The 27,781-nt window shown below is 38.5% G+C and overlaps 1 protein-coding gene across 1 annotated transcript in view; it reads right to left on the reverse strand.

Annotated features, from left to right (window-relative positions):
* Nucleotides 1-666: 666 nt before the first annotated feature.
* Nucleotides 667-27,781, reverse strand: part of golim4a (golgi integral membrane protein 4a) — a 29,324-nt gene continuing 2,209 nt past the window's right edge. The window contains exons 2-16 of the mRNA XM_059331867.1: nucleotides 16,633-16,707; nucleotides 15,046-15,095; nucleotides 14,805-14,858; nucleotides 14,462-14,612; nucleotides 14,020-14,102; nucleotides 12,487-12,570; nucleotides 9,956-10,177; nucleotides 9,578-9,856; nucleotides 8,317-8,603; nucleotides 7,478-7,551; nucleotides 6,200-6,267; nucleotides 4,999-5,208; nucleotides 4,009-4,077; nucleotides 3,460-3,549; nucleotides 667-1,849 (exon numbers count right to left, since the gene is read on the reverse strand). Of these exons, the coding sequence (XP_059187850.1) occupies nucleotides 1,694-1,849; nucleotides 3,460-3,549; nucleotides 4,009-4,077; nucleotides 4,999-5,208; nucleotides 6,200-6,267; nucleotides 7,478-7,551; nucleotides 8,317-8,603; nucleotides 9,578-9,856; nucleotides 9,956-10,177; nucleotides 12,487-12,570; nucleotides 14,020-14,102; nucleotides 14,462-14,612; nucleotides 14,805-14,858; nucleotides 15,046-15,095; nucleotides 16,633-16,707 (1,952 nt within the window). The 3' untranslated portion in view covers nucleotides 667-1,693. The remainder of the gene's footprint in view (nucleotides 1,850-3,459; nucleotides 3,550-4,008; nucleotides 4,078-4,998; nucleotides 5,209-6,199; nucleotides 6,268-7,477; nucleotides 7,552-8,316; nucleotides 8,604-9,577; nucleotides 9,857-9,955; nucleotides 10,178-12,486; nucleotides 12,571-14,019; nucleotides 14,103-14,461; nucleotides 14,613-14,804; nucleotides 14,859-15,045; nucleotides 15,096-16,632; nucleotides 16,708-27,781) is intronic.

Here is a 27,781-nt window from a genome sequence, read left to right on the forward strand (position 1 = left end):
GTCTTGTTCAGCGTTTTTCTTAGGTAAGTAACGTACATTTTTTGTTTTTGTTTCTTGCTAGCCAAAATGAACATCCCAGTTAATGCTCCAGTTAATGCTAACAGGAATTAGCAGCGGCTTCGCTCAGTCAGGTTGCCGGTGTAGAGAGGCGTGTAGTCAGTGTCGTCAGATCCCTCTCGCTCTTCCACAGTCAGAATATGGTCTGCTCCCAGTTTCCGAAAACAAGATGGCGACGAGTGTAACGCTGAACTCGATGCCTCGAATGGGCAGTCTACAAACCAATGGGTGACATCACGATCACTGTGTCCATTATTTTTACAGTTGTGCTGGGTCCATTTGTTTTGGAGAAGAGGAGACCTTTTCGGATAATTTAACTCCTGGTAAAAAACGTTGGGAGCGATGAACATGGAAGGAATTCCAACTGGAAGAAGGTGACTGCAGATGCTGCTGGCCACATCGGACCAAACTGAAACTCTTTTGTTTCGTTTTGATTGAAAACCCCTTGGCAGGAAATATGTAGCTATTGGGCTTCTAACAAGTGCACATTAAAATGTTCATGCATGAACACATACACAACCTTGCCCTCTGTGCCAAACTTCAGCCTCTTCTAGGGTGAAAAGCCTCCTGTGGAGATGTATCAAACAAAACCATCACAATTACCAGAAATCCTTTGACCTCTTTATTCCACACACACTCAAGGTGGCAAACTTGGTTCAATACAATCAAAATCCCACTTTTTTGTATCAAATATAACTGGTGGAAAATTTTCAGCATTTGCTTTACTATACATTGTACAGTAGACTAAAGATTTTGCAGTGAATTGCATTACGTTTGTGAATTTAATTCACACCAGCAGTCGACATGAAATTGCCCACCATTTAAGGTCATGCTGGAGCAATATTCTATCTCTCCTGTCCTGTTGAAATGATTTCCCAAATGTGAAATGACTAAAACCTATCAGAGGTTCCCAATAATGGAAAGGCACATGTCAGTGTGACACTTTCAGCTGCACAGAGCGGCTTCACCTGAAATGTCTTTTAGCCAGGCGTTTGCAGAAACACCCAGTGGAAAACCTCCTGTGTATCCACTTTGAATAGTTGGTAAAAGCCGTCATGACACAAATGAAAAATAAATGTTGCACCATTTTTTACGATTGTCAAAGTTGTTACAATCAACAATAAATAACAGAAAACGACTTGATTGATTGGAATGCAAGATGTAAATTAAAATTTGAGCTCTACAAAGAAAAAAACGGTTTGCATAAAACATACATATAAAGGCCTGAACATGAGGACATCAGAATAACATAATTTATCTTTGCTTTCTTTACACAAACTCAAAGAAAGCACATGATAGAAATACATTCTCTGCCTGTCTGCTGTTAAGAAACAGAAGCAGGCAGGCAATCAGGCAGACGTCGGAGTAGACAGAAGAGCAATGAATAAAAAAAAAATACAGTATACATCCCACTTCCACCTGACAAATTCTGTCCATTTCCTCAGTGTAAGCTGCTCAGTTCCATCCCCACAAAGTTGGGAAAACCATCCCATCTTCTAGGCTAATATCCCAATTTTTCTAATTGGAATTCCGAATGGATGGCTGGTTTTATTCCTTTGGGAAACAAGGGAAAGAAATACCTGATAGGCTCTATAGGCAGCCGAAAAGGCACTGCAAGTCAAAGTCTGTGTCCGTCTTACATCTCTGCCCTCCGATTGGTTCCCTTGTCCCGACCAGCCATATCGTCCTCTACCTCCTCTTCTTCCTCCTCGTAATTCTCTTCTTCATTATTCTCAGCCTCTTTCCTGTGATCCCCGTCCTGGTGTGGTCCCTCATGGTTTTTTACTCCATCCTGGCGCCAAGCACACAACAAGAAAGTTTAATTCTATGAAATCTTATGAACATCCAATATTGGGTACTTTTTCCACTGAAAATGATCATTTCAGAAATGTAGAGGTATTTATGACACAACTGAACAAATGTGCAATTGTATTATTTGAATTAATGTTTAACTGGAAGTCTCAGACTATTTTTACATTACACTCATTTCAGATTTCATTCCATCTCAAAGTCTGAGCCCCACTACCCACTGGCCGGTTTGAAATGCATGTTTTATTTTGAAAACTTAATGATAATAATCAAAACCATGGAAATGGCTTAAATTAAACTCTTATGAGCTTTTCTTGTTGTTATCATTATATTTGTCCAAACAAATGTACCTTTAGTTGTACCAGGCATTAAAATGAAAAAGAAAATAAAGAAAACAATGGTCTAATATTTTTTTCTATGACTGTATATAACCAGAAACTGTGTTGGATTTTCATGCTTCCTTCTATTAAAGAACAATAACCAAATCCAAGCCTAAATTAGCGGTATTACATTAAATCACTTAATTCCACATGTCTCATTTACAATTTTGCCAAAAATAAACCATTTGCTAAAAGACAAAAACTTGTTTTGATTTCCATCCCAATAACAGGAGAATGGCATGTTTCTCCTGCTGGTCTGTCTATAGGATCGTACCACAGGATTTTTAATTCTATTATAAATGGACGCAGTGACTCTTGCGCAAAGGTTCAACTGAAACAGTGCTGTCAGACCAACTGTGCAGCAGCGGATGAATGAAGCTGAATGAAGTGAAAGCTCCACTGAGCTCAAATTACAGAGAAACATAAGGACGTTGACTCGTTGGGTGACTGTGAGAGTATGAAACACAAGTCAGTTAGGGAAGTGAGGGGACTGAGGACCTTACTGTACAGGGTTCCTGGCAGAAAACTAGGGATTATAAATAAATTAATGTCACTCTCTCAGACAATCAGAAGTCACGGTCAGTTGGACAGAATGTAGTAGGGAGTCAAACATCTTGACACTTTTGACACTTAAGCAAACTGGGATGGTGGTTAAAAGGAATTTGGCCATTACTCACCACTGGTGATTATATCAGTTGTTAAAATGACCTCTTAGAAATAACAAGACCAACCTAGTGTACAATAGCCATTTTGCAACAGTATGTAAACAAGTAAATATACTATGTTAACTTATTATTTAATAGTGATAAAAAATAAAAATGTGTGTGAAATTCTCCATTCAAACTGATTTCCTCTTCGGACAAATTGAATGAACCAGACCCAGGTGGTGACCCGACACCCCGACACCCTCAACACCTGATCTCCTTCATTTACCCGGTCGTGCACAGACGAGGTTCAAGTTACAGGGACAAAACACAGGCGTGCACACACATCTTCATCCCTGCACAACCAATACAGCCAACACGTCACTGGTGTAAATATTACGACCCGGACACCAACATTTTTTTACTACACAGGTACAACAGGTGTTTTTTTTGTGTCAGGGTGTGATGTCTGAAGTCTTGGTGACCAGATAGGGTTGAGGGACTAAAATGTGATGCCGTGAGGACGAACTAGAGATCCTCTGCCTCCGTTTCCCAGCAGAAGAACCCACCTGTTCTATGTTCTCCTCGTTATATGGATCCTCTCCTTCCTCCTCTACCTCCTCCTCTCTCTTCTGCCCGCCGGCTATGTCCTCCTGGGCCTTTAGGAAGCCAACAATGAGATTGTTACATATGCATGTGTATACAGGTGCATCTCAATAAATCAGAATATCATAAAAAAATTTATTCATGTCAGTAATTCAATTCATAAAGTGGAAATAACACATTATATAGATCCATTACACACAGAAAGAAACATATATCTTAATTTATGTAATTTCTTCTAATTATAATGATCATGGCTTACATTTATTGAAGACCTTAAATTCAGTGTCTCAAAAAAAATGTAATATTACAAAAGACCAATTTTAAAAAGTATGTTTAATATGGAAATGTTGGCCTCTGAAAATTATGTTCATCTATATGCATTCAATACTTGATTGGGGCTATTTGACTTGAATTGCTGGAAATGAACTTTTCCATCATATTCTAATTTATTGAGATGCACATGTTTATGTGCATATATGTGCATGAGAAACCTAAACATGAGAGTTACACACCTCATCCTCTACCTCCTCCTGGTACTGGTCATCCAGCGTGTCTTCCTGTTGATCTGGGTTTCCAGCCATCTGAATGTACAGAAATCACACACACAGACAAGTTAAAACACTATGTTAACATCAATCAAACAAAAACATCAAAATCTAAATTACTTTATTTATCCCTGAGGGGAAATTCAGTTAGTCTGGTAACTCTGTTAGAATGAGCCTGATGGCTGTCTGTCCAACCACCTTCATCCGTGTGTCTGATGCTGCCTCCCCAGCAGACTGCAGCATAAAACAACACACTACCACCACAGACTGATGAAACATCTGCAGCATCTTACTACAGATGTCAACAGAGGTTGCTCTGCCCCTTTTTGTAGAGAGCGTCTGTGTTTAGGGACCAGTCCAACTTATTATCCAGGTATACACCTAGATACATATAACTTGGCACCACCTCGATGTCCACCCCACAGGTATTCACTGGCTGAAGAGGGGGCTTGAACCTGTGGAAATCTATGATAATGTCCTTAGTCTTTGAGGTGTTTAGTAGAAGATAGTTCTTGTGACTCCAGTCACTGAAGGCTTTTATCAGATCCCTATATTCAGATTCCTGTCCATTCCTGATACACGCCAAAATAGCAGTGTCGTCGGAGTACTTCTGGATGTGGCAGGACTCAGAGTTGTATTTGAAGTCTGCTGTGTACAGAGTGAACAGGAATGGAGCCAGAACAGTCCCTTGTGGAGCCCCTGTGCTGCTCATTAATGTCCCAGAAACACAGTTCCCCCACCTGACATACTGTTCTGTCATGTAATCTGTGATCCAGGAGACAAAGGAAAGATCCACTAGATAGTGGAAAATAAAAATGGAAGACAGTGTATTTTCTTAAAGCAGATCCTTCTCCGGATGTCTCCTCTAATCTTCCACAGAATTCTTTCCTCTTGCTATAGTTTCTGTGTATTTCACCATCATTATCTGCCTCGTTTCTCCTCAGGCACCTTACTCACCACCAGTTCCTCCTCCACAGCAGGCTGTTCGGGGTTTTGATGTGTGTCTTTGTGCTGAGCCTGTGCTGGCGGCTCCTCTTCCTCCTCCACCACGTCCTCCTCCTCTTCTGCGACCCTGTGCTGCGGTCGGTCGTCCTCAGCCTCCTCGAACTCGTCCTCTCCTTGGTTGTTGGGGTCGTCCTCGGGGTCCAGATCGCTAACTCCGGCACCCTACAAAGGAAAAGATCACAGTAAAAATATGTTAATATTTGCATAAGATATATTAGGGCTGGGTGATATGGACCAAAAGTCATATCCTGATATATTTAGGCAGAATATCGATATACAATATGTATCCCGATGTTTTTAATCACAAGGTGAGAGCAAATGTTCAAATCAAAATGTCAAAGTCAAAGCCAAATATGACATGTCTGAAGTAATTTTATTGAAACTATTTATTTAAGTGAAAATAAATACTGTATAACAACAGGAGTACCTTTAAAAAAAAATCAAAGCTGCATAAAGTGCACATTTAAATAAAATAAATAAATAAAAATCGCCTATAAAATCAAAAAGGGCAATCTTTTTCTGAAATAAATATATTTATATGAGAAAAGAAAAACGAACATTACAAAAGAACTAAATATGACAAACCCCAAGTAAGGGCAGCACTTATATATAAAGAAAGAAAAGAAAAATAGAACTATATCGATATATGCGATATGGTCTAATTTCATATCACATTTAAAAAATATATTTTAATATATATTCTGTATAAATATATTTTTTATATCGATATATTGCCCAGCCCTAAGATATATGATGCATTAATATGAGAAAAGGAGCAAAGATATGATCAAATGTATGCAATAAAACTGCAGTGTGGAGGATTTATAACTGAATATGTTTGGTAGATGAAACTGATTGTGGCAGTTAGAGGACTCTAGTGTTGTATTAATTGCCTTGTTGGTATTCAGAAGCTTAAACAGATCACTGGGTTGACTGACAAGTGGAAGATGGATAGAGCGGGTAGGAGCATGCAGGCAGAGGACAGTGGGCAGGGAGGATGAAAGAATCGATTTGTGGACGGATGGCTGAATGGACGTATGACACATGATACACTGGTGTGAATGTTAAGTGAGTGAATGAGCTGAAAGGATAGACAGATGATGAGGACACGTGCGTTAACAGATGGGAGTGATTGGGACGGCTAGACAGTCACCTGCTGATGTGATGGCACTCTGTTATCCACTTCTTGATTTTCCTCCTCCTCGTGTAACATGTGAGCATCTGTTAACACACAAACACTAAATATGAACCAACTGCTACTGTGAACTCTTCTGAAACCATCAGACAGTGAGGAAAAATGATTCACTAAATATTTTATGCATTAAAAGATTCTTAAAAGGACAGTTCGGATTCAGAAAGTGTGGTTGTATAAGATACAAAGGAGCAAAGCAGGAAAATGTATATTGGCTAAAAAAGGCCAATCTCAGTTCAAGTGTACGCTATATTTTGATTATTATCCCGGCTTTACCTTGCTACCAGACAGCCCTGAAAGCTTACATGGGGGAACTGAAGCTGGTATATACACTAGAGGGTGGGATGGCCTGCTCTGGTCACTCGAAGGATAAGTCAATGGTATACCTTTATATATAAGGCAAAGCTAGGACTACTCTGCCCTACAAAGCCTGACTGACTGACTATATAAATATATATATATTTTACTTTTTTAGGACAACACTATGGTCTCAATCACTTGTAAAAAATCTTCTTCAAGACAATCAAATAATGGCACCATTTTCAAAGAAAATAGAAGATAAAGAATCCTATGGTTTGGGGCGTGGCTACCTTTGATTGACAGGTCACTAACAAGGCGGGCCATCATCAGGAGAGAAGCAGAACAATGCGTATCCATGGCAACGTGTCAACAAAGTTATATATAACGTTACATAGATATAAAAAAGGATGTTTACTGGTTTGGTCTCATAACTTTAACCCTTTCACTGTATTTTCACTTAATGACAGTTTATTTGCACGTTTTGTTCAGTAAAAATGTCTTGTTCAGAGTTTGGTTGGACTAACAGACACTCCAAGGAGTCGCTGTTCAGTTTTCTGAGGTCAGTAACATACATTTTGTTTTTGTTTTTTGCTAGCCAAAACTAAATATCCCAGTTAATGCTCCAGTTAATGCTAAAATGAATTACCAGCGGCTTCGCTCAGTCAGGTTGAGGTGTAGAAAGTCAGTGTGGTCAGATCTCTCTCGCTCCTCCAAATATGGTTGGCTCCCCATATCAGAAACAAGATGGCGACACAAGATGGCGACACAAGATAGCGACATAAGAGTGTAACGCTCAACTCGATGCTTCCAACGGGCAGTCCACAAACCAATGGGTGACGTCATGGTCACTGTCCATTATCGATATACAGTCTATGATACAACCCCACTTTCCTAACTATTCCTTTAAGTAACTGACTTTTTTTTTTTTTGCTGTCTCACCTTCATCATCGATGTGTCGGTCCTCTTCTCCATGAACGATATCATTGTCTATATTCTCATACTCAGTCCTCTTCCTAATGACAAAATGACAGTACAGGGTGGTCAGAAAAGCACAGGCAATGTGAACTACAATAAAACAGAGCTAGAGAAATATGTATCAGAGTCTTACAATACATATTCAGCTTTATAAGATACTGTATATTGTTTGTGTGAACTGCTCCAGACACATCTGCACATTTCGTCTTTGCTCAAATTTAATCAAAGCTTCAAATGTTTCCTCCTGGACTACGGATGTGTTACTGCCAGGATCAGAGAATAATTAGTTTGTGGAGTGGCAAACGCTGAATTACAACTTCCACTTTGCTGGAAGGAGATTTTATTATTGCTCAGGTTAATCAATGCAGCGCCAGTCTCATTAAGTGTTCCTTTTGACACTTCTTTAGAAAAAGATAATTAAGGAAATGGCTGACAGGCATGGCTGACTGAGCTGCTGATTCTCTGTCTCTATGCAGTTTTTTGAGCTGATGTAGCAACAAGACCGACGATAAAAGGCAACAGGTTTTGGGTTGGTTCATTTGACTTTGTTCTTGTCAAGTAAATACTTGACAAGCGTTAAGAAATTACAACCAAATGCACAAAATTTCTTAAGTATTTGAACAGGACAACTTGAGATGAATTTACCTCCTTTGCAGAAATCTCTCTCAGGTGATCAATCTGCTTTTCTAGATTTGCTGAGTTTACAGTAAGTATAGAAGTTTATTTGATGGTTTTATATGCAAACTCCTCCTGCACCTGACCTTTTTATTTTGTTTGAATCCACCTCTGATTTGAAATCTGACCTTTGGTGCTCCTCTCTCATCAGCTGCTCCCGTCTGTCGGCCTCCTTGTTGTGCTGATGCTCTCTCTCCTGCTCCTGTTTCAGCCTCTGCTCCCTCTCCCTCAGCACCTTGTCTCTCTGGAGCTGCATGGCCTCCTGTCGCATCTGGATCTGCCTGCGCTCTTCGGCCCTCTGAGCCTCCAGGCGCTGCTGCTCCTGCTGCTGCTCGTAGGCTGATTTCACACGTTCCACTTGGGCGTGCGCCTCGTGCTGCAGCTGGCCGTTCTGTGGCAGCTCCGGGTGGGGAGCCTTATGGGAAGACAAATGGATGCAAAAAAAAAGGAGCCACATGAAGAGCAAGGAAAAAAATTAGAGCAAAGCAAACTCACGGAAATGCTGCTAATTTGAGACATAAAAAGGTGGAGGTACGGTGTAATTCATCCTTTGGGAGAGTGAAAATGACAGCGTAGATGAAATAGATGAAAATTACAGAGTAAAACTATGAGTACAACACATAATGAGCAATCTGGCATTAATCAAAGAAGTAAACACTGAGGAAAGGTTGTAATTTATTCCAGTTCCTCTGGGATTAAAGATAAATGATTATCGCTTTAATTTGAGCAGTAGCTGTGCCCCGGATAAGGCAAGGACACAGGAATAATTTAAACCATTATGAAAAAAAACAAAAACAAAACTACACCATATGTATAAAAGTCACTAAAGTAGTAATACTTTAAAGTAGGGCTGGGCGATATATCGATATAAAAGATATTTTTAAATGTGATATGGAATTAGACCATATCTCATATATCGATATAGTAAAAAAATGTTTCTTTCTTTATAGATAAATGCTGCCCTTACTAGGGTTTGTCATATTTAGTTATTTTGTAATGTTCGTTATTCTTTTCTCACATAAATGTATTTATTTCAGAAAAAGATTGACCTATTCTATTTCATAGGCTATTTTTATTTAAGATATTTTTTTATTTAAATGTGCACTTTATGGAGCTTTGATTTAAAAAAAAAGAAAGGTACTCTGGTTGTTATACAGTATTTATGTTCACTTACAAAAATGGTTTCAATAAAACTTGTGACATGTCATATTTGGCTTTGACTGAACATTTGCTCTCACTTTGCGAGAAAAATATCAGGATATACATTGTTTATCGATATTCAGCCTAAATATGTCGGGATATAACTTTTGGTCCATATCGTCCAGCCCTACTTTAAAGCCCGTTTTAAGCCTGTTTAGATAAGACTGAGTCGTCTAAACCAGCTCTGACCGGTTGTAGCTGGAGTCTCTGATGGTCCAGGGCGTTCTCGTCTGGCTGTTCCTGTTCTGGCTCCTCCTCTTCCTCCTGCTGCTCGTCCTGCGTTTGGTCTGGGTCCTCCTCCAGCTTCTGAGGCTGTCCTGCTTGAGCCATCTCCTCCTCTGCCAGCTCCCTCCTCCTCTCAGCCTCACCCTCTCCATCCTCCTCTTTTTCTGACAAGGCGTGCTGGGACACGGTGGGGTGGGACTTGATCTCAGACTGGGCATGCAGCTCTTGCTCTTGATGGTCTAACTGAGGACAAAACAACAGGAGAAACAGTTAGATTTGTGTGTTTTTTTTATACTGACAGTATGCCTTTTGTCTTGGCGTGTCACAAAGAATCCCAAGTACCCTGGACTCAGTGTCCCGGTGGTCCTGCTGATTGTCCTGATGGGCAGGTTCATCTTTGTGTGGCTCCTCCACTACTGCGGCCTGTCGGGCTTCAGGAACATGGGCCTCGGGTGCTATGGCAGCTGCTTGGGGCTGATGAGGAGCAGCGTTTTGTACAGGCTGTCCCACATTTGGCTGCCTGTTCATGGACTCCCTCAGCTGTTTGTATTCATCCACCTGCAACTAAAGACAACAACACACACAGGAGGGTTAAGACAGAAAACCAACAGGGTACTCGCATGCAATAACATGCACACACAGTCTGAACAGCTATTACAACAAAGAACAGAAAAGCTCAGATTACAAAAACAAACAGAGGGACTTCATTCTCCAGTCAGGACGCCATTACTCCACTATATATTTACAAAAATGTTCTTCAGCTATTTTAATGTTCTGTAGGCCTTAAATACCTTTAAGGTATGGTACCTTACTTTGAAACATTTAAACGCTTTTCTACTAAACCCTTGTTTCCCATTTTCAAAAGATGTCTAAATTGTTAACTGTTCGATGCTGCCTTGCAAGACTTTAGCGAAATTACCCATAATGTAAATATGAGAATGTGTCAAATGAAATGTCCTCTAATGTATAATAGGCGTGTAATGATACATCAATATATATATATATATATATATATATATATATATATATATATATATATATATATATATATATATATATATATATATATATATATATATATATATACATATACATATATATATATATATATATATATACACACACACACACACACACACACATCTCGATTAATCTGTGAACGGTCCACCTGCAACGATGCATATCGCCGTCTTTAATAAATACAGTCATGGATAAATTATTAGAGCATTGTTTTCTTCAATTTCTTGTTCATTTTAATGCCTGGTACAACTAAAAGTACATTTTTTTGGACAGATATAATGATAACAACAAAAACAGCTCATAAGAGTTTGATTTAAGAGCTGATATCTAGACATTTTCCATGGTTTTCTTGATAATGATATCAGCTCTCAGTAAACTTGAGCACACAGAAAGAACCTGTCTTGGGAATGGTCTATGTTTTATAATTGAAAGATCATCACAGGCTCTTTAAATCAGCCCATAACAAAACACTTGCACTTAAATGCAATGTGGCACTTTATAGTGAACAGAAGGTCTATTTTTATTCTTTGTATTAAAAATGAATGGATTGTTCTTCATCTAAATATCTGGAAGAGCTCAGAAATAAAATGATCAAATCATGTTCTAGTTGTTATTATGTGAGTTGATATAAATGTGACGGGTTGTGGTAAATGGGCATATCATATCGTCTCATATCGATCTTGAACCGAATCGAAGTCGTACCACGGCAGACTTTGTATCCAATGAATCAATCTAATATTGTGTTATGATGAAACCCATGATTAACAGCCCTAATGTATAATAAGCTGATATACCTTCATTTTTCAAAAGCATAATTTAGCCACTAACTCACCTGCACTTAGAAAAAAAAATATATATATATTTTACATTCTCCATTTCCTGTGGCAATACAGACTTTCGTTTCATTTTTCCATCTGGTTTAGACGCATATACCATTACAGAATGATCCATCCCTTATCCATACACGCAGAGTTTGTAACCAAGCCAGAGGGTTAAATTCTAAAAATTCTTGCTAAATTCCTCCCCTCTCTCTTTATCTCGCTCCACTCCCTCCATTATATCTTTCTGGCTGATTGGCTGGAACGTGCTGTAGATGTACTGCTCTGACAGCCCTGACTAACCCAAACCCCCTGGAGTGAAGTGTGTGTATGTGTGTGTGCCCGTCCAACCAGAAGCACTGATGGAAAGCAGGACAGGCTTTAAAATAAATTAGCAAATTCAGACGGACAGAGAGAAAGAGAGAGAGGAAAAGAGGAGAGTGAGAGAGTATCTATTAATGCAGACGGAGAGGAGGAAAGCATTTCAAACCAATCAGCAGAGCGGCTGTATATTCAATAAACCATGCAGGCATTTCAAAGGTCAGTCTCAGGGAGAAACAGTAAACATCTGATCTAATTATCCCAAAACCAAGCAACTCCTCGGGCATCTTTTTTTCTTCTCTACTGGGGGATTATACAGTCTGCTGCAAGAAACATTGTTTTCTGCTTTAGTGAAAAGGTTAAAGTAAAGGTTAAAGTAAAGCTGAGAGGAATGCAGAGCAGGACTTGCAATTCAGTTTTCAAGTATGGCCGTGTCTTTCATCAGCTCATTCAGATTATTGACAGCGGGGACAGAGTTCCCATCACCTGGCTGTTTAACTCCATAGTAGCTTCACAGCGTAAATATTTTCATGTCCAATTAAAATGCAACCTTCCATGCAACAGAATCTTTCAGAATCTTTCCGGGAGACTTTGATCATTTCCAACGCTTGATGGGAAGAGAAATATGTGACCAAAATATTTCCAGCATTAATCAGTTCTTGTATTCAGTGACTCCAGTAAACAATGAGACTGCATCTGGACACTGCTTCCTACCTGAGCTGCAGCCAGCGCACTCTTGTGGTCTTCCAGTGTCAGTGCAAGCTTGCTGTGGGCTACCTTCAGGTCCTGGTGCTGAACCTGGACACACATGTTCAATAAAAGCACATAAATGAACCACCGTTACATCATGCAAGAGCTCAATTTAACTTCCTAAAACATTCTATTTAAAGTTAAGAAAAATGCAAGTGTTTTTCCCTGTTTTATTGGCACATTTTCACAAGTTACAGACAAGTTTATTTCTTCCATTTCAGAGAAGCAGAGAGCACATAATGAGCCTCGTGCAGGAAGCGATATATGAACAAATTTCCTCAAATTTTTGCTTCTATAATTTGGTGAGTTTTAGAAATCTGTGGATACAAATAAAACAATTTCTATGGTAAGAAAAAAATAAGAGAACCTGAGCACTCTTGAAAACATTTTGTTTTCACATTTAACAAATTGTTTGTTGGTAGTCCTATTGACATTTAAGGGAAGGAAAATGTTTATTAAAATGTGGAGATTTGTGTTGTATGCACATTTGGCCTTAGAAAGCTGTAGATGCTTTTATAGAGGTAGAAATTATCACAATTATATATTTTCTAATGAAAATATTAAGCCTAGTGGGAGGGCCTACGGCTTTAATAGGGGCCGCCTTGGCCTTGTGAGGATAGTCTTGACTTGGTTACACTGAAGGGTGAGGGTTATTTTTACCCTTCAGTGTTCAGTCACTCATTGTTGAAGATAGTCATTCATTCATTCATTCATTACCCTTAACCGGGGCTTCAGCTGATCTCAGCTGACAGCGAGAGGCGGGGTACACCCTGGACAGGTCGCCAGACTATAACAGAGCTGACACAGAGACAGATAATCACACTGTCATTCACTCCTACGGGCAATTTAAAGTCACCAATTAAACCTAAGCTGCATGTCTTTGGACTGTGGGACGAAGCCAAGAGTATCTGGTGAGAACTCACACTGACACGTGGAGAACATGCAATCTCCCTACAGAAGAGCCGCAGGCCGGAGTCGAACTGGCGACCCTCTTGCTGTGAGTCAAGAGTAACCACTACACCACCTTGTAGCCCGCAGTTGAAGGTATTGATTGTTTTTTTTTTTTGCACCTTGGAGGCCAAGTTTGAAATAGAATGCTACAACATTCCCACACAAGAATCAGTTTTGAATTTGAGGAACATAACCATTATAGAATACATATTGACAGAATATTGTGTTTTTGCTGGGTTTTTCCCGTTTTTTCCCTGTAATGGCAGTTAAAAGAAAGTTGACAGACATATACATGGTCGCCCATAGTTGGAATAATTTAGTTTTCAGACACAATCCTCTGTTAATTGTGGTTTTGTTTTCATTGTGATAAGTTTGGAAGAGATCGATTAATAAAGTTTTGAGAAGAAATACACTTTATCTATCAAAAAAAAAAATCACATTGTCGCAATCATTTCATGGAAGAGGTAAAAAAAAAAAAGGTTATTCCAACTTTATGGGCGACCGACTGTGTATAACAAAGATTGAATAGAGCAGGTTAAGTCTCACCTGTGCATCTTGTAGTTGTATGTGGATTTCATGGTGGGCCTTCCTCAGCTGTTTATTTTCCTCTCTCAGGTTATATACATTATCTGCCATCACAAACAGCAAACACATCAACAGAAAGCACGCATCTAAATGCACCAAGCAAGAAAAACATTCCACATAATTAGAACCACTTGGGACTTTTATGTTTGTTTTTTTATGCCTATGACCACAGAGTAAACATCTTACAGCAATATGGACATTTTGTTTTAAGTAGAGGGCGGGTAAAACTACACACAATGATATCATACAAGAAAACATTTTTCTTGTGTGGAGATCTAAAAGTGTACACATAAAGCACTTATATTACTTCAGACATGCAGTATTTAATTGAGTCAGAAGATGGAGACAAAGGAAGAATGTTTATTGAAGGAAACACTAAAGAAAGTGGCATTACTGTCTGTACCTTTGAGGTGGGACACTTCCAGGTCTTTGGCTTGGTTCAGTTTCTCATAGTGGTCTTTGTGCTCGTCCAGCACCCGGTTGTGGTCCTCGCCCTGGACTTGATGCTGCTCCATCAGATCATAATACTGCTTCTTCAGGTCCTCGTGCTGGTTCTGACAGAGAAGGCACACTGTTGCATCAAAGTAAAACTGAAACACTCTCCAAAGAGAGGAAGGATGCAGGTCAGAGAGAGTGTTTGTGCAAGAGAGAAGGTTAAATATGAGGATGTCTGTGTTAATGACAGGAATAAAAGAAACCCACAGTAAGAATATGTTTGTTAATGGGGGGATTATAATGATTTATACCTTTAGCATCTGGTGTTGCACTTGTAGAGAATTTAGTCTGCTGCCGGAGTCTTGCTATTTGAGCATAAAAAGAAAGTCATACTTTAGCAATTATTGACAACAGATGATAGTAAAAAGATGAATTATAGATGGTGGCAGTTGTAGCAGTAGTATTAAACAAAGCAATGCAAGAAGACAAAAAACAATAGGGAACCAAAGATATTTTTCTCGTAGCAGAATGGTCATTATGTTGCAACAATACCTTCTCCTTGTTCAGTGACTGTTGTGCATCAAGTTTATAAACGAGATAATCTAGAAAAAGAAACAGCACAGGTCAAGATGACTTATTTTTTTACTAGATGAAGTTAATCAATGTGATGGAAAATTGTGTGTAAACTTGAGAGTTAACTATATTTGATGGATAAAATGACAACACAACAAGGCTGACAGTAATCTGATGCCTTGGAAACTCCTAAAACAACCCCACATTTTTATTAATAATTCATTGCATTTGCAAAAATGACATGACGTCCCTCAATCAGTCCTCTTACACATCATTATCTTCATTATCTAGCAAAATACCTGCACAGTTGAGGTGTGTTCAGATCAAATGCTAAGTGAATATTTTCACAATTACATACAAAGTCAATGCAAACAGGAATAGACATAAATATGCATCTGTGCGAATTGAGTTTGAGATGAGTGAAACATTTGCGTGACGCTTTATTGTGAAAGCCAATGAGCGTCAGATTCTCATTCTCATACCTACGGAAGAGGATTAGGGCCAGGTAGGATAAAAAGAGAATTCATTATGCGCTTGGAGAAAAAAGTCGAAATGAGGAGAATAAAGTTGAAATAAGTAGTGAAAAAAGTTGAATTACAATGTTGAGAAAAAGGTTGAAAAGGCGAGTATTAAGTAAACTTTTTGAGTTAAGTAGACTGCAAGCTACAACCTGATTTTCCTCAAAACGTCTAATATACAGTCATGGAAAAAATTATTAGACAATTGTTTTCTTCAATTTCGTGTTCATTTTTAATAACCAAAATCATTATCAAGAAAAAACATGGAAAATGTCTAGATATCAGCTCTGCAATTAAACTTTTATGAGCTATTCTTGCTGTTGTCATTATATTTGTCCAAACAAATGTACCTTTAGTTGTATCAGGCATTAAAATGAACAAGAAATTTAAGAAAACAAGGGTGGCTTAATACTTTTTCCATGACTGTATGTCTAAAAAATTCACATAAATTACATAAAAGCAGATTTTTGCCGAAACAATAGTTAGTATGGTGGTTTAGTTCTACTAAACCTTTAAATATTGTGCTTATTGCTCATTTTATGACATTGATGAAAATCAGGTTATAGCTTGCAGTCTATCTAACTGTCCGGATAGAAAACAATGTTCCTCTGACGACTTATTGACACAGGTACAACAAATCTATGAATATCTCTCCAACTTTATCAAACACACAAAAAGTTTATTCTTTTTTATTATACTTTATTCTTGTCATTTTGACATTTTTCTCAAAATCGGATTTCAACTTTATTCTCGTCACTTTAACATTTTTCTCGAACTGATAATCATAATAATCAATAATCATAACTCATAATGAAAAAAAAAAATCCTCTCATTATTTTTTCCGCCTCCCTGGCCCCAATCCTCTTCCGTACATTCTACATTGCAATTTTGATAAAAATTTGGATTAACTGTGCAGCCCTGCTTACGTAGTAATATCCAAGACTGAAAATAATATTGTATATTTTACTGCAGACTATATTTGTATACATGCTTTTAACAGAGAAACACCTCGATATTCAAAATTGAGCATAGATGTTATTTTTCTCACCTTCTTTGGCCTTTTTGTGCTCTAACCTCTCCTTCTGAAGAGACTTCTCTAACCTGGAGCGATGCTCGTACACCACTGAACATTTAAAACAGAGATGGGGGATAGATGAAGGGAAGGAGATGGAGAGAGAAAACAAAGGTTTAGTGAACTCTGTTTGGACCGGGTGCAAGGTAAACTAAACAAAAAGAAAGCTTATACAAATATGTGCACTCGACCGCGTCCGGGTGATTAAAGGAGAGTTTTTCAGCATGTTTATTCTGAGATCCTGCTTTAGTCCTTACATTCACTTCTTATCTCTCCAGCTGTCCTCCTCATAACTCCACACACTCTCACTAACCCTTTTATTCCCTCCATTTTCCATCTTCATCAGATTCAAGATTAAATCCAATGACATGGAAATAATCCCTGTGGGGGAATTGGGGTTGTTGTCTCAGCAGACCACAGGATGGAGATAATACAGCGTGATAACAGTGTTCTGAAGCTCATACAACTGATAGTTTCACACACAAACAATGCAACAATGTCTTCTTTTGTCAACTTGCTGCACTCATCTGCTCTACCCGTCTTTCAAATGAAGCCTCAGTGATGGGCAATCTACTGAGTGAACTCTCTGGAAAACTCCCATGAGCATAAACAATCTATAAAAACAGACTGCATAGGATGTTGGATGTGTTTGTGCACATTCTGGCAGAAGGGAGGATGGAACAAAAGAGGAACAAAGATTTGGGAAGATTAATGTTTAAAAATATTTCATTGAGACAGCATTCAGCGTTTTGTGCTTTATGCCTTGCAACGTCTTAAAAAAGTGAAAACTTGTCATTTTATTGTGCTGATGCACCAGAACCAACTGACTGCAGGTTTGGAGGGTGCAGGAAGCTCACCTGTGGGCATAGATGAAGGTATCAGTGTATATGCTGTGTGATATGTGTTGTTATGAAAAGATGTAATGAAAAAAAATTAGCTTGGCGTGATATAGAAATGATGTTAGCTATAAATTACTTTGTTGTTATTTTTAAAATAGTCAGCAATTGACTGAAACTGAACAGTAATGATGTTTATTAGGAGATTTATTTTATTCCTATTTATTCTTTATTTTCTCAGTTATTTATAGAATTGGCTGGCAAGGTAATACATTGTTTGTATAATGTATTATAATGTTAAATAATATTTAATAAAGTTCTATGTTTGAGAAAGTAGCTCTCTGGGTACCTTTACAGAGTGGTGAAAAATGTGTGCACAATCCACATAAAAAAGCTGAAACAATTACTATATCAACCACCATATCATTTATCAGTGAATTTCCCCCCTCTGAATCAGTATTGACATCTGTCTCAAAAATCCCATATCGGTCAGGCTCTAGTGTAATTTCCCTCTGTGAGTGATAAGGTCTGATACAGGAAAAAATGTTGTCTTGGTCAGGGAACATGTGACACATGTTTAAAGTTAATTTGTCCAAGATTTTTGTGGACAATTTGTGTGAAATTTCTAAGTTTACAAATGCTCAAAGTCAATTGTCTGTCTCAAAAATCCCATATCGGTTGGACTCTGTATCGCACATCATCAGAAATGTGTAAAAATCTAGTTATACTTTATACATTTAAGTCACATTCACATTTAAACTGAAATATGTTAACCATCATGAACACTATTTTCACACAGTCATTCAACAGTTTATTGTTTTATGTGAGGCATTGCGTAACTGCTTTGAAGTGTCATGCGACAATATTTGTAACTCTTATCAACTCTGGTAATAAACACTGTGCACCTAGCCTCAGTTAATCTATTCATTGTATTACCTCACTACATCCATATGAGAATATGGAACGACTCTAAATTCACTACTTAAAAACAATCTATTCTGGCACTAATCCCTTGTTGTGGTTTGGGCCAGCCTCTGACTCACCCTGCTTTTAAAAAAAAATCTCTTCTTCCACTTTCTTTTATATGTTTTCTCTTACTCTCCTGCCTTGGGTTGGGGGGCTGGGCAGTCTAACTGATGATGTGGCATCTGAGGGCCAACTCAACAGCTTCCAGGGTAAACTGTTACACACACAATCTTTAAATAATTTCATTAGGATAACAAAACTGAGAAGGAGAACGGTAGAGGAATGTAAGAGAGAGAATCATATATGGGTATAGAGAATTAGCAAGTAAAAGAAAAGAAATGGAGAGTGAAACAGAGGAAAGTTCACACAAATGAGAAAGGCACAAACAGGGTAAAGATCACTGGACAAACAGGAGACACTGACACATTGTAATAGAGAAAGTAAAACAGACTTGCTATTATTAAGGTGTATTAAGGTGACTAATAAGTACTGTACTGGCTAGATGGAAGGTATCAGGTCCAAGATTTCCACTCCTGTTTCCCTCAGACATTTCCTGCCCCAGTCGTCCTGTTTCCAGCCCAGTTTCTGTTGACAAACTCGTGGACACTGTGCCTCATCTGAAACCCTCCTTCAGCCCAGCTGATGTAATGCCCTCAGCATTTTTAATAGATGTTTGGAATGTGGTTGCCTGCAGTTTGCTCGACATAATGAACACTTCCCCTTTCTATCGGCTGTTTCCCTCAGTATTCCAAGAATGCCTGTCTAGCCTCTTCCCAAAAAACTGCCCTGCATCATATCTACTGATACTGGTTTCCAAACATCCTTTTACGACAAAAATCTTACAAAAGCCAATTTAATTTCAGCTTCTGGGAGTTCTGTCAGGCTGTAAGGGTTTTCGTAAAAATCATAGCAAAAAAACAGATTTCAGCAGTGGGTTGTTGCATGCAGAATAGCTTTGCTGTGGTTTTAAGCATGTTTGTTAGATTTTTATTTTTTTAAATTGGTGACAATGTCTCCTCTTTAGTGCTGACAAAATGTGGAGTTCCCAAGGGTTCAATTTTAGGACTAATCTTATTTTCATCTTATACCGCTTTTCGGCCAATGCAAACCTAGTTCTTTTGCTGGACTGGTGCTGGTTCAGAGTTGGTTCAACTTGCAAATCATCTCAGAACCTTTTTGCTTTTCCTCAGGTTCTAAAGCCACGTCTTTACGTCACTGTATACAGCTGGATATATCTTCGCTCTCTCAGCAAGTATAATAACAACAATAGCAGACTACATAGTCTCTTTAAAAATGTTGCTCCTGGCTTTGTGAGCCTACATTGGCATCCAAACATGACATGTACAACACATTTGTGCTGCTTATCTTCAATGTTTTGGATGACAACTACTTTCTTATTAATACTGAAAGTAGGATGTTAATGTTGGACTTTGTTGTAAGATAACGCTAGCCTGCTAACACTAGCCCACCAACGCTAACCCGCTAATGCTAGCCTGTATCAATCACATTGCAGTGAAACTAATAAAATAAAATCAATAACACATTTTAGTTGGTCTTGTTGGTCAAGATAACACCGCCCCCAGCCCCTGACGTAAGCAGTTCGTGGATCAAGACCAGCAAAGAGTTGGTGCCGCTCTGGAACCAGTTTTCCTGGCTGAGAGCCGGTTCTTCAGCAGAAAAGCGAGGAACAAGTTGAGGCACCGGCTCCAAACCGGCCCTGGAACTGTCTTGGACGAAAAGGGGTAATATTGCTCCACATCATGCACAAACATGGTATTATTGTCATTGTTATGCAGATGATACTGAGATGTAGCTGCCCAAAACTTTCTGACTTCAATTTTAAATATCATATCAAAAAGCTCCTCCAGTACTTTTATACCAGCCTATTTGTTTTAATTGTTTATTTCGTGTTTCTTAGTATCTGTGTTTTAAAAAACAAGTTTTACAAGACTATGCATAATTATATAACTTCAAATCATGAGACAGAAATAACATGTGACCTTCAGGGCTATAATTGTAAAAATGGCTGAATTCCAGCAAACTTCAAACAAATGTCCAAATAATTTCTTTTGCCGTGAATCGAGCGCATGAATGTCTTCAAACATCTCTGAGCTTGATCAGATGGATGTCCAGACACATGAGATTAGGGAGGTGTTATTCTGCTTGTCGGAGGCTCTCTTCCCTCTCAGCAGTGAGACGTGCCAAAGATGAGGCCATGTTGCACTTAGCTCAGCTTCAGTTGAGGCAGCTTCACACACACCCTCTCTCTTGGGGACAACATGGACAAGCAGGGCAACAGCCACAAAGAGGCCACAGTCTAAAAAAAGGTCAGTGAATGTGCATTTGAATTATTAAAATCCACTAATAGTTGCTAGGAAATGTCATAATTTGCTTAGTACATTTTATATAAAAACTCTATGTGCCTCACACAAACAACCCTTTATCCAACATTAACAGGACAAGGTAAAATGATATCCATATTCTTCTTCTTTTCTTGTTTAGGCTACTTTGCAATATAGCAATATAAACAACTGCAATAGGACAACATAAAAAATCCAAAAACTACATGAATAATTCAAACTCTTTGCTTATGTCAGTAATATTTCTACAATTATTCAGCTGCACAGATCAGTGCTTGCAGGTGTTTCAAAATCCACCAGCCATTAATGAATTTATAATGCAGTACAGACTACTATTGATAAAAACCAGCAACAACATTCCCTCGAGCTTCCAAACACACAACGATTCAGTTTACAACGACCCTTATCTCGTTCAAACCTCAATGAGCATGGGAACGAACATTTATTGTTTGAGGGTTTTCCCTCAGACAAATGAAGCATTTCCCTGAAGATGTGGTTAAAGTGCATTGGCAGAGCAAGAACAAGGGAGCTCTCTATGGTGGTGACCTTTACTGGCCTACTGGTTTGGATTTGGAGAACGGAGACTGTATTGGTCAGATTTGGCCCAGCTGGTGTGTGCACTGTGAATACTATCAATCACACAAGGAAATGCACTCCAAGATTTTGTTTGAAGAGTGTTTGTTTGTACTCACACTCCCACCATTGTGTGTACACACACACACACACACACACACACACACACAAAAAAAAACAGGAGTCCAGTTGACTTAAGCAGGGAGTGAGATTAATCTGAACTTAATCCAATATGCACACTGTGGTGTATGAATGGTTTGTGTATACTTTTTCCAGGGTGATCAAAGAGCTTACAGAACACCTGAGCTGTGTGCACTGTAATGACTACTTTCTTTAACAGGTAATCTGACTCACACAAGTCAATCCTGTCTACATCCAGGTCAAGCCCCAAACTGGGCCACAACACATGAGCTGACCCAGAATCATATATCATGTCACAGAAGCAAAGTGTTTAAATAAATGCAGATCTTTTGCGCAGTCCTTCCAGCCTTCCAGATATTTCACCATTTGTTTAAGTTTACCTCACAGCTTTCAATGCACTACAGCTCATATGTTCCATAATATGCAGTGTGTATATATATTTAAATCACAGACTTGGTTCTTATGTGTCTCATTGTAGTTTCATGAGTTAATTTCAATTACATTAATATTCATCATTTGCAATAATGCCCTCACTTTCACCCACTTGCGACCACTCAAAGCGCTTTACACTACAGACTGCGCTCATTCACCCTTTCACACACACATTCATACTGGTGGCAGAGACTACCCTAAACGGTGCCACCTGCCACCATTGGGAATTCATTCACACACCGATGAACGCAGCATCTGGAGCAATTTGGGGTTCAGTATCTTGCTCAAGGACACTTTGGCATGTAGGCTGCGACGGTCAGGGATCGAACCACCAACGCTTCGGTTGGGGGGCCACTCTACCAACTGAGCCACAGCCGCTCAACTGCTCTTTAACACAAATATCTAATCAGCCAATCACATCGCAGCAACTCAGTGTATTTAGGCATGTAGACATGGTGAAGACGAGCTGCTGAAGTTCAAAGCGAGCATCAGAATGAGGAAGAAAGGTGATTTAAGTGAATTTGAACGTGGCATGGTTGTTGTTCTGAGTATTTCACAAACTGCTGATCTAACAACCATCTCTATGGTTTAGAGAATGGTCGGAAAAAAAAGAAAATATCCAGTGAGCCAAAATGCCCTGTTGATGCCAGAGGTCAGAGGAGAATGGCAAGAGTGGTTGGAGATGAAATAAAGGCAACAGTAACTCAAATAACCACTCGTTACAACCAAGGTCTGCAGAAGACCATCTCTGAACACACAACAGGTCCAACCTCGAAGGAGCAGAAGACCACACCGCCACTTTATTAGGTACACAATTCACTGAATAAAGTGGGCGGTTAGTTAATGTTGAGGAGTTTTCAGTAGGTTGCGGCAGTGCACTTCAATATATTTAATCTAATTTCTTTTGGCCTAATTTTATTTTTATTAATTAATATACATTGAATATATTAAAATTAACTTTCATTAGGTTTGTTCATTATTATTTATTTTTTCAAATGTATTTCTATATATATTACATTATTTATCAAATTAAATGAAAGTGAAATATCACATGTATAATTTATTTCATTTATTTATTCATTTATTTATCTCCCTATTTTACATTTATTTTAAAAATTGCTTTGAGTTATAATTATATTTCAAATGAAAAAAAAACATATTATTTTTTAAAAGCATGATGTTTACAAAGTCAGATAGATTTCCCGTTAAATAAATCATGATATTGATGATATATTATATATTTTATATTGACCTGGGGTTGGAGTGAGTTTCCACAGCTGAGGCTACAAACTCAGTTCCTCCACAAATCAAATAATGGATTCCATATAAAGGTTAAAGGACAGAAAGATTTCTGACATTTGAAACCCTGACACAACAACAGAAGCACAGAAGTCTCAGTAACAAATTCAAAAAAATTAAGAGTGGTTTAGTTTTAATATTCATATGAACTGCTAGTTTATATTATGAATGAAAACAGCGAAACCCATTTTTCATTCTTGTTAAAAATAGGGAGAAAATATATTTATAACTCACAGAACAATCGTATTTATTTTACCTCATGGATAAAAGCAAACTATTCCAATTGTTGAGACAAGAGCACTCATCGGAATAAACAGCGGGCGTCAACAGTGTGGGTGATGTAAAAAATATTACAACACTCATTAAGAGACGGCTGCAATTATTCCATTTGATTAATGTGTTGCAAATGATGCGTCTGTGTGTGGGGGGGCGGAGTGAATGGGTGCTAAATCACAGTGACACATTTGTCAGAGTGCATGCAGAACCACAAAGTGCCAGTTGATCCTTCTAAATGACTGACAACTGCCAGGCTGTGGTTGTCGTGGGATACAGTGAATCAATACGGCTGGCTCACAGCCCCCAGGCTATGGCCCACTTCTAAATATGGGACACAAAAACAGCAATCAACAGTCAGCCATGGATATCAAGTGGCGGGGGCCTTGTGATCGACTCCATGATCCATTGCTTCACAATGAAAGGAAAAGGTGTGGTGTACAAGTTGAGAGGTACAGATGGAGTTAAGCAATACTCACTTCATTCAGAGCGTCACATTATACTGCCATGCTCCCTTTTTGTGGAGACTATATGGATATAGGAGCCATTTGTATAATGTTGACCTGAAACTGACTAAAAGACCTTGAAGAAACAGATATTTAACTGAGGTGGGATTTGTACACTGCTGTGGTTTGTTCTATTGTCTTAAAAATAAATGTAGGACAAGTGTCAGCCCCCACCCAACTATCTTTGAACAAAAACAAAAAGTATGAAATGCAATGGAGGTAAAAATTACACATCTGGGGTAGAGGTCGGATGAGAAGACATTGAAGAAAAAGGGTGGTCTAATAATTTTTCCATGAAGTGTATTGTTATAGTAATCAAGTCAGGTTTACTTTTTAACTAAACAATATATAAAATGTCTATTATATATAAATTGTATATATATATCTTCATTGCAAAGTAAAAAAACAGACTGCTGAACTGAGTTACAACAATATTTACATAAATTGGCAACACTTTATTTTGAGAATCTTGCACAAGGGGGCACAGCGAGAGTAAACCATAGAGGTGCTGTTTTGCTCACATGGAGTATAGAGGCTTTACTATGTACATTGAGACTTTATATTAATTGTATTATAAGAAAACATGCTATATTTTGATATTGTTATCATGATATGAAATGATAAGATTGTGGCCATATCGCCCAGCTCTATTTCTCACAGAGTACCTCACATGACAAGAGAACAAACAGTCCAACATGCACGTGTTTGCATATACTTTTACAAATGTGATAGTTAGGAGCTTAAGGGCAACTTCATGACAGGTCTGCTGGACCGAGCTGTGGACGAGAGGAAGAGATGGCTGCTGGGTAGGTGGATCAAAGGCTGCATTAAATAACAGGTCCACAGTCTGGGCTTAAACCCTGACACACTATTTGTGGGCACAAAACTCGCCCTGAAGAGATGGAGCCTTGTAGGAGCGAGCTCTCCGCCCAGCTGTTAATGGCATGGCATAATGGCATGACACAAAACCTCACATCCTGTCAGCACAGCAGTGTTTATATGGAGGCAGTAAATCTGTGAGGTTACTGGAGGATAGGCAGTTTAATCTTTGGTAGAGCAGGGCACGCAAGAAGCTGAAAGTTCAGCTTTTAATACAAACATTCTGCTAGTAATACAGGGAGGCATGCTGTCGGTCTACTACTATGAATGTGTGACATTTTTCTACAGACATTAAGCAAATATATTAGTCTATATGTACTGATTTTCAAATGTGAATGCTGCAGTTTTTACTGGCAGTCATAACGTTTCATAGCTGTAAATAAATAGCTGGTGACTCAGCCAAGATATATTTACTACTATATGTAATTATCTCATTATATTTTGTAGTTCAGCCAGGAATACTACAAAAGAAAAACCTCTAATCCTAATGCAAACAGACTGGTCACTCCTCTATCTAAACCTAAAACACATGATTCTTTGGAATATTAAAAGACAGCATTGATTGTTGATTATCTATTCATTTCTGTACATTTCAAGTAACTAAATACTATACATTCCAAAGTAGCTTCTCAGTTGTGAGTGTTTTCTGTTTTTCCTAGTCCTATATTAAACTAATTGACAACTCTGTACAGTTGGTGCATTAAGTCGCTTTGCTTTAGAGACAATAGTGAAGCAAATTAATAAACGCTATGGTCAATTTTACGTTATCACCAGCTGGTTTGGAAGCCTAACTGTTAAGTCTCAGGCCCAAATATTCAGTCTGGTTGGGAGCGCAGAAAAGATTATGGGAACTCCCATAGGGCTGGGCGATACATCGCTATAAATGATATATCGATATATTTTTTAATGTGACATGGAACCATATCACATATATCGATATAGGTTTGTCATATTTAGTTCTTTGTAATGTTCATTATTATCTTATCATACAAATATATTTATTTCAGAAAAAGATTGGCCTAGCTATTTTATTTCATAGGATATTTTTATTTAAGATATTTTTAATAAAAAAAAAATACTCCTGTTGTTATACTGTACTTATGTTCACTTAAATAAATAGTTTGAATAAAACTACTTGTGACATGTCATATTTGGCTTTGATCGAACATTTGCTATAAAAATATAGGGATATATATCGTATATCGATATTCAGCCTAAATATATCGGGATATGGTAAAAATGGTAAATGGGGTGCATTTATATAGCGCTACACACTTCATTCACACACACATTCATACTGGTGGCGGAGGCTACCAGGGCACACTGGTGCCACCTACCACCATTGGGAATTCATTCACACACTGATGAACGCAGCATCGGGAGTAATTTGGGGTTCAGTATCTTGCTCAAAGATACTTCGACATGTAGCTGCCATGGTCGGGCATCGAACCACCAACCTTCCGGTTACTGGACGAAAACTCCACCAACTGAGCCTGTGACTTTTGGTCCATTTCGCCTCAACTCCCACACCCATCACCCGTTAACATATTTTTGAGTTGTCTACTCTTCAGCAAGCCACGAGGATTTTATTTGACCCTTCTCATGGGTTAAACTCTGAGTTTGTGCTAATGAATTATCGAATGAGTTACAGTGTCCCCTTGTGTACATACAATGGTAATAAACATTCATTTGTCCCTCTGTCAGTTGAACGTATCAATGGGCCAGTCAGAGAGAACAAACAGGCACTCAGATAATCGCAGGTTTCGTAACAGATCGTGTTTTTGCTTGTAAGCAGGTAGTTTGAGAAGGGCTTGTTTGTGGCTTCAGCTAAACAGAGAAGCATGCAAAGCACATACGCAATACCCCTCAATGAGCAACACATCCAGCTCACTAGTTCAATGACACTGCAACACTTGGGAATACCCACTCTGATAACGCTTTCATAACTAAGCTGACATAATCTTTACTACTCAAAATACAAAGTGACTAATAATGGCAACCATTTTTTCTGTCATGACGACCAAAATCTGATGTCTGGTTTCCAGCCATGCGACCACTTTTAATTATTTAATTAATCATTATTTTCTGCCATTTTACACCATACCATTTGAATTCTAATAAAAATAATCTTTATCTTTCACATGTTTTTCTACAAAACAACTGAATATAAGTTTTGTTTACATGATTAATTTATGTTAACATGGTACTAAAGCATTTTTAAAAACACAATAATTATTTGTACAAGTCAAATAAAACGTTCAATGAAATGTATGAAATATACATGTTTAGGGCCTACAATGTTGAGAGGGGAACTTGAAATACTGCAATATTGCTAAATCTAAATCAAAAGTGTTGCAAACAATACTGTCTTCAGTGTGTGGAGAAGACGCAGCGTCAGGATGGTGCAGCACTCACCTAGCTAATCCTCAAAAAAAAAGGGTTTTTAAAACAATCTAATATGTAACACTGTACCAACTTTGCTTGAAACCAAGGTGACCATACCCTCTTGTCACGGTGTTCAGCTGTTGCTGACAGAAGCAGATGTTCTGGGTGACCTCGTGACTTCAAGGTATACTAATATGTATACTGGTCAGGTGAGCCTGGGGACATAGTGTCTACAACCAGGTGTGTGTTTATGCATGTGTTTATGTGTGTATCATAGCCTCCAGTCAGCAGTAAACCAAGCTTGTGGTTAGTGTGGGGTCTGATTTCAGTCTTACAGTAAGCCTATGCAAAAGGCCTTTGGGCTAGTCCAGCCAAATGAACACTCTGTTGAACTTTATAGCCCCATCTGCTCAGACCTTAACCAGGTTTACCACAGGATTAGGCTACCCAGGGTCAAAGGTCAAAGGCAGGCTCT

The sequence above is a fragment of the Centropristis striata genome, chromosome 4, assembly GCF_030273125.1.
Source record: "Centropristis striata isolate RG_2023a ecotype Rhode Island chromosome 4, C.striata_1.0, whole genome shotgun sequence".
NCBI lineage: Eukaryota > Metazoa > Chordata > Actinopteri > Perciformes > Serranidae > Centropristis > Centropristis striata.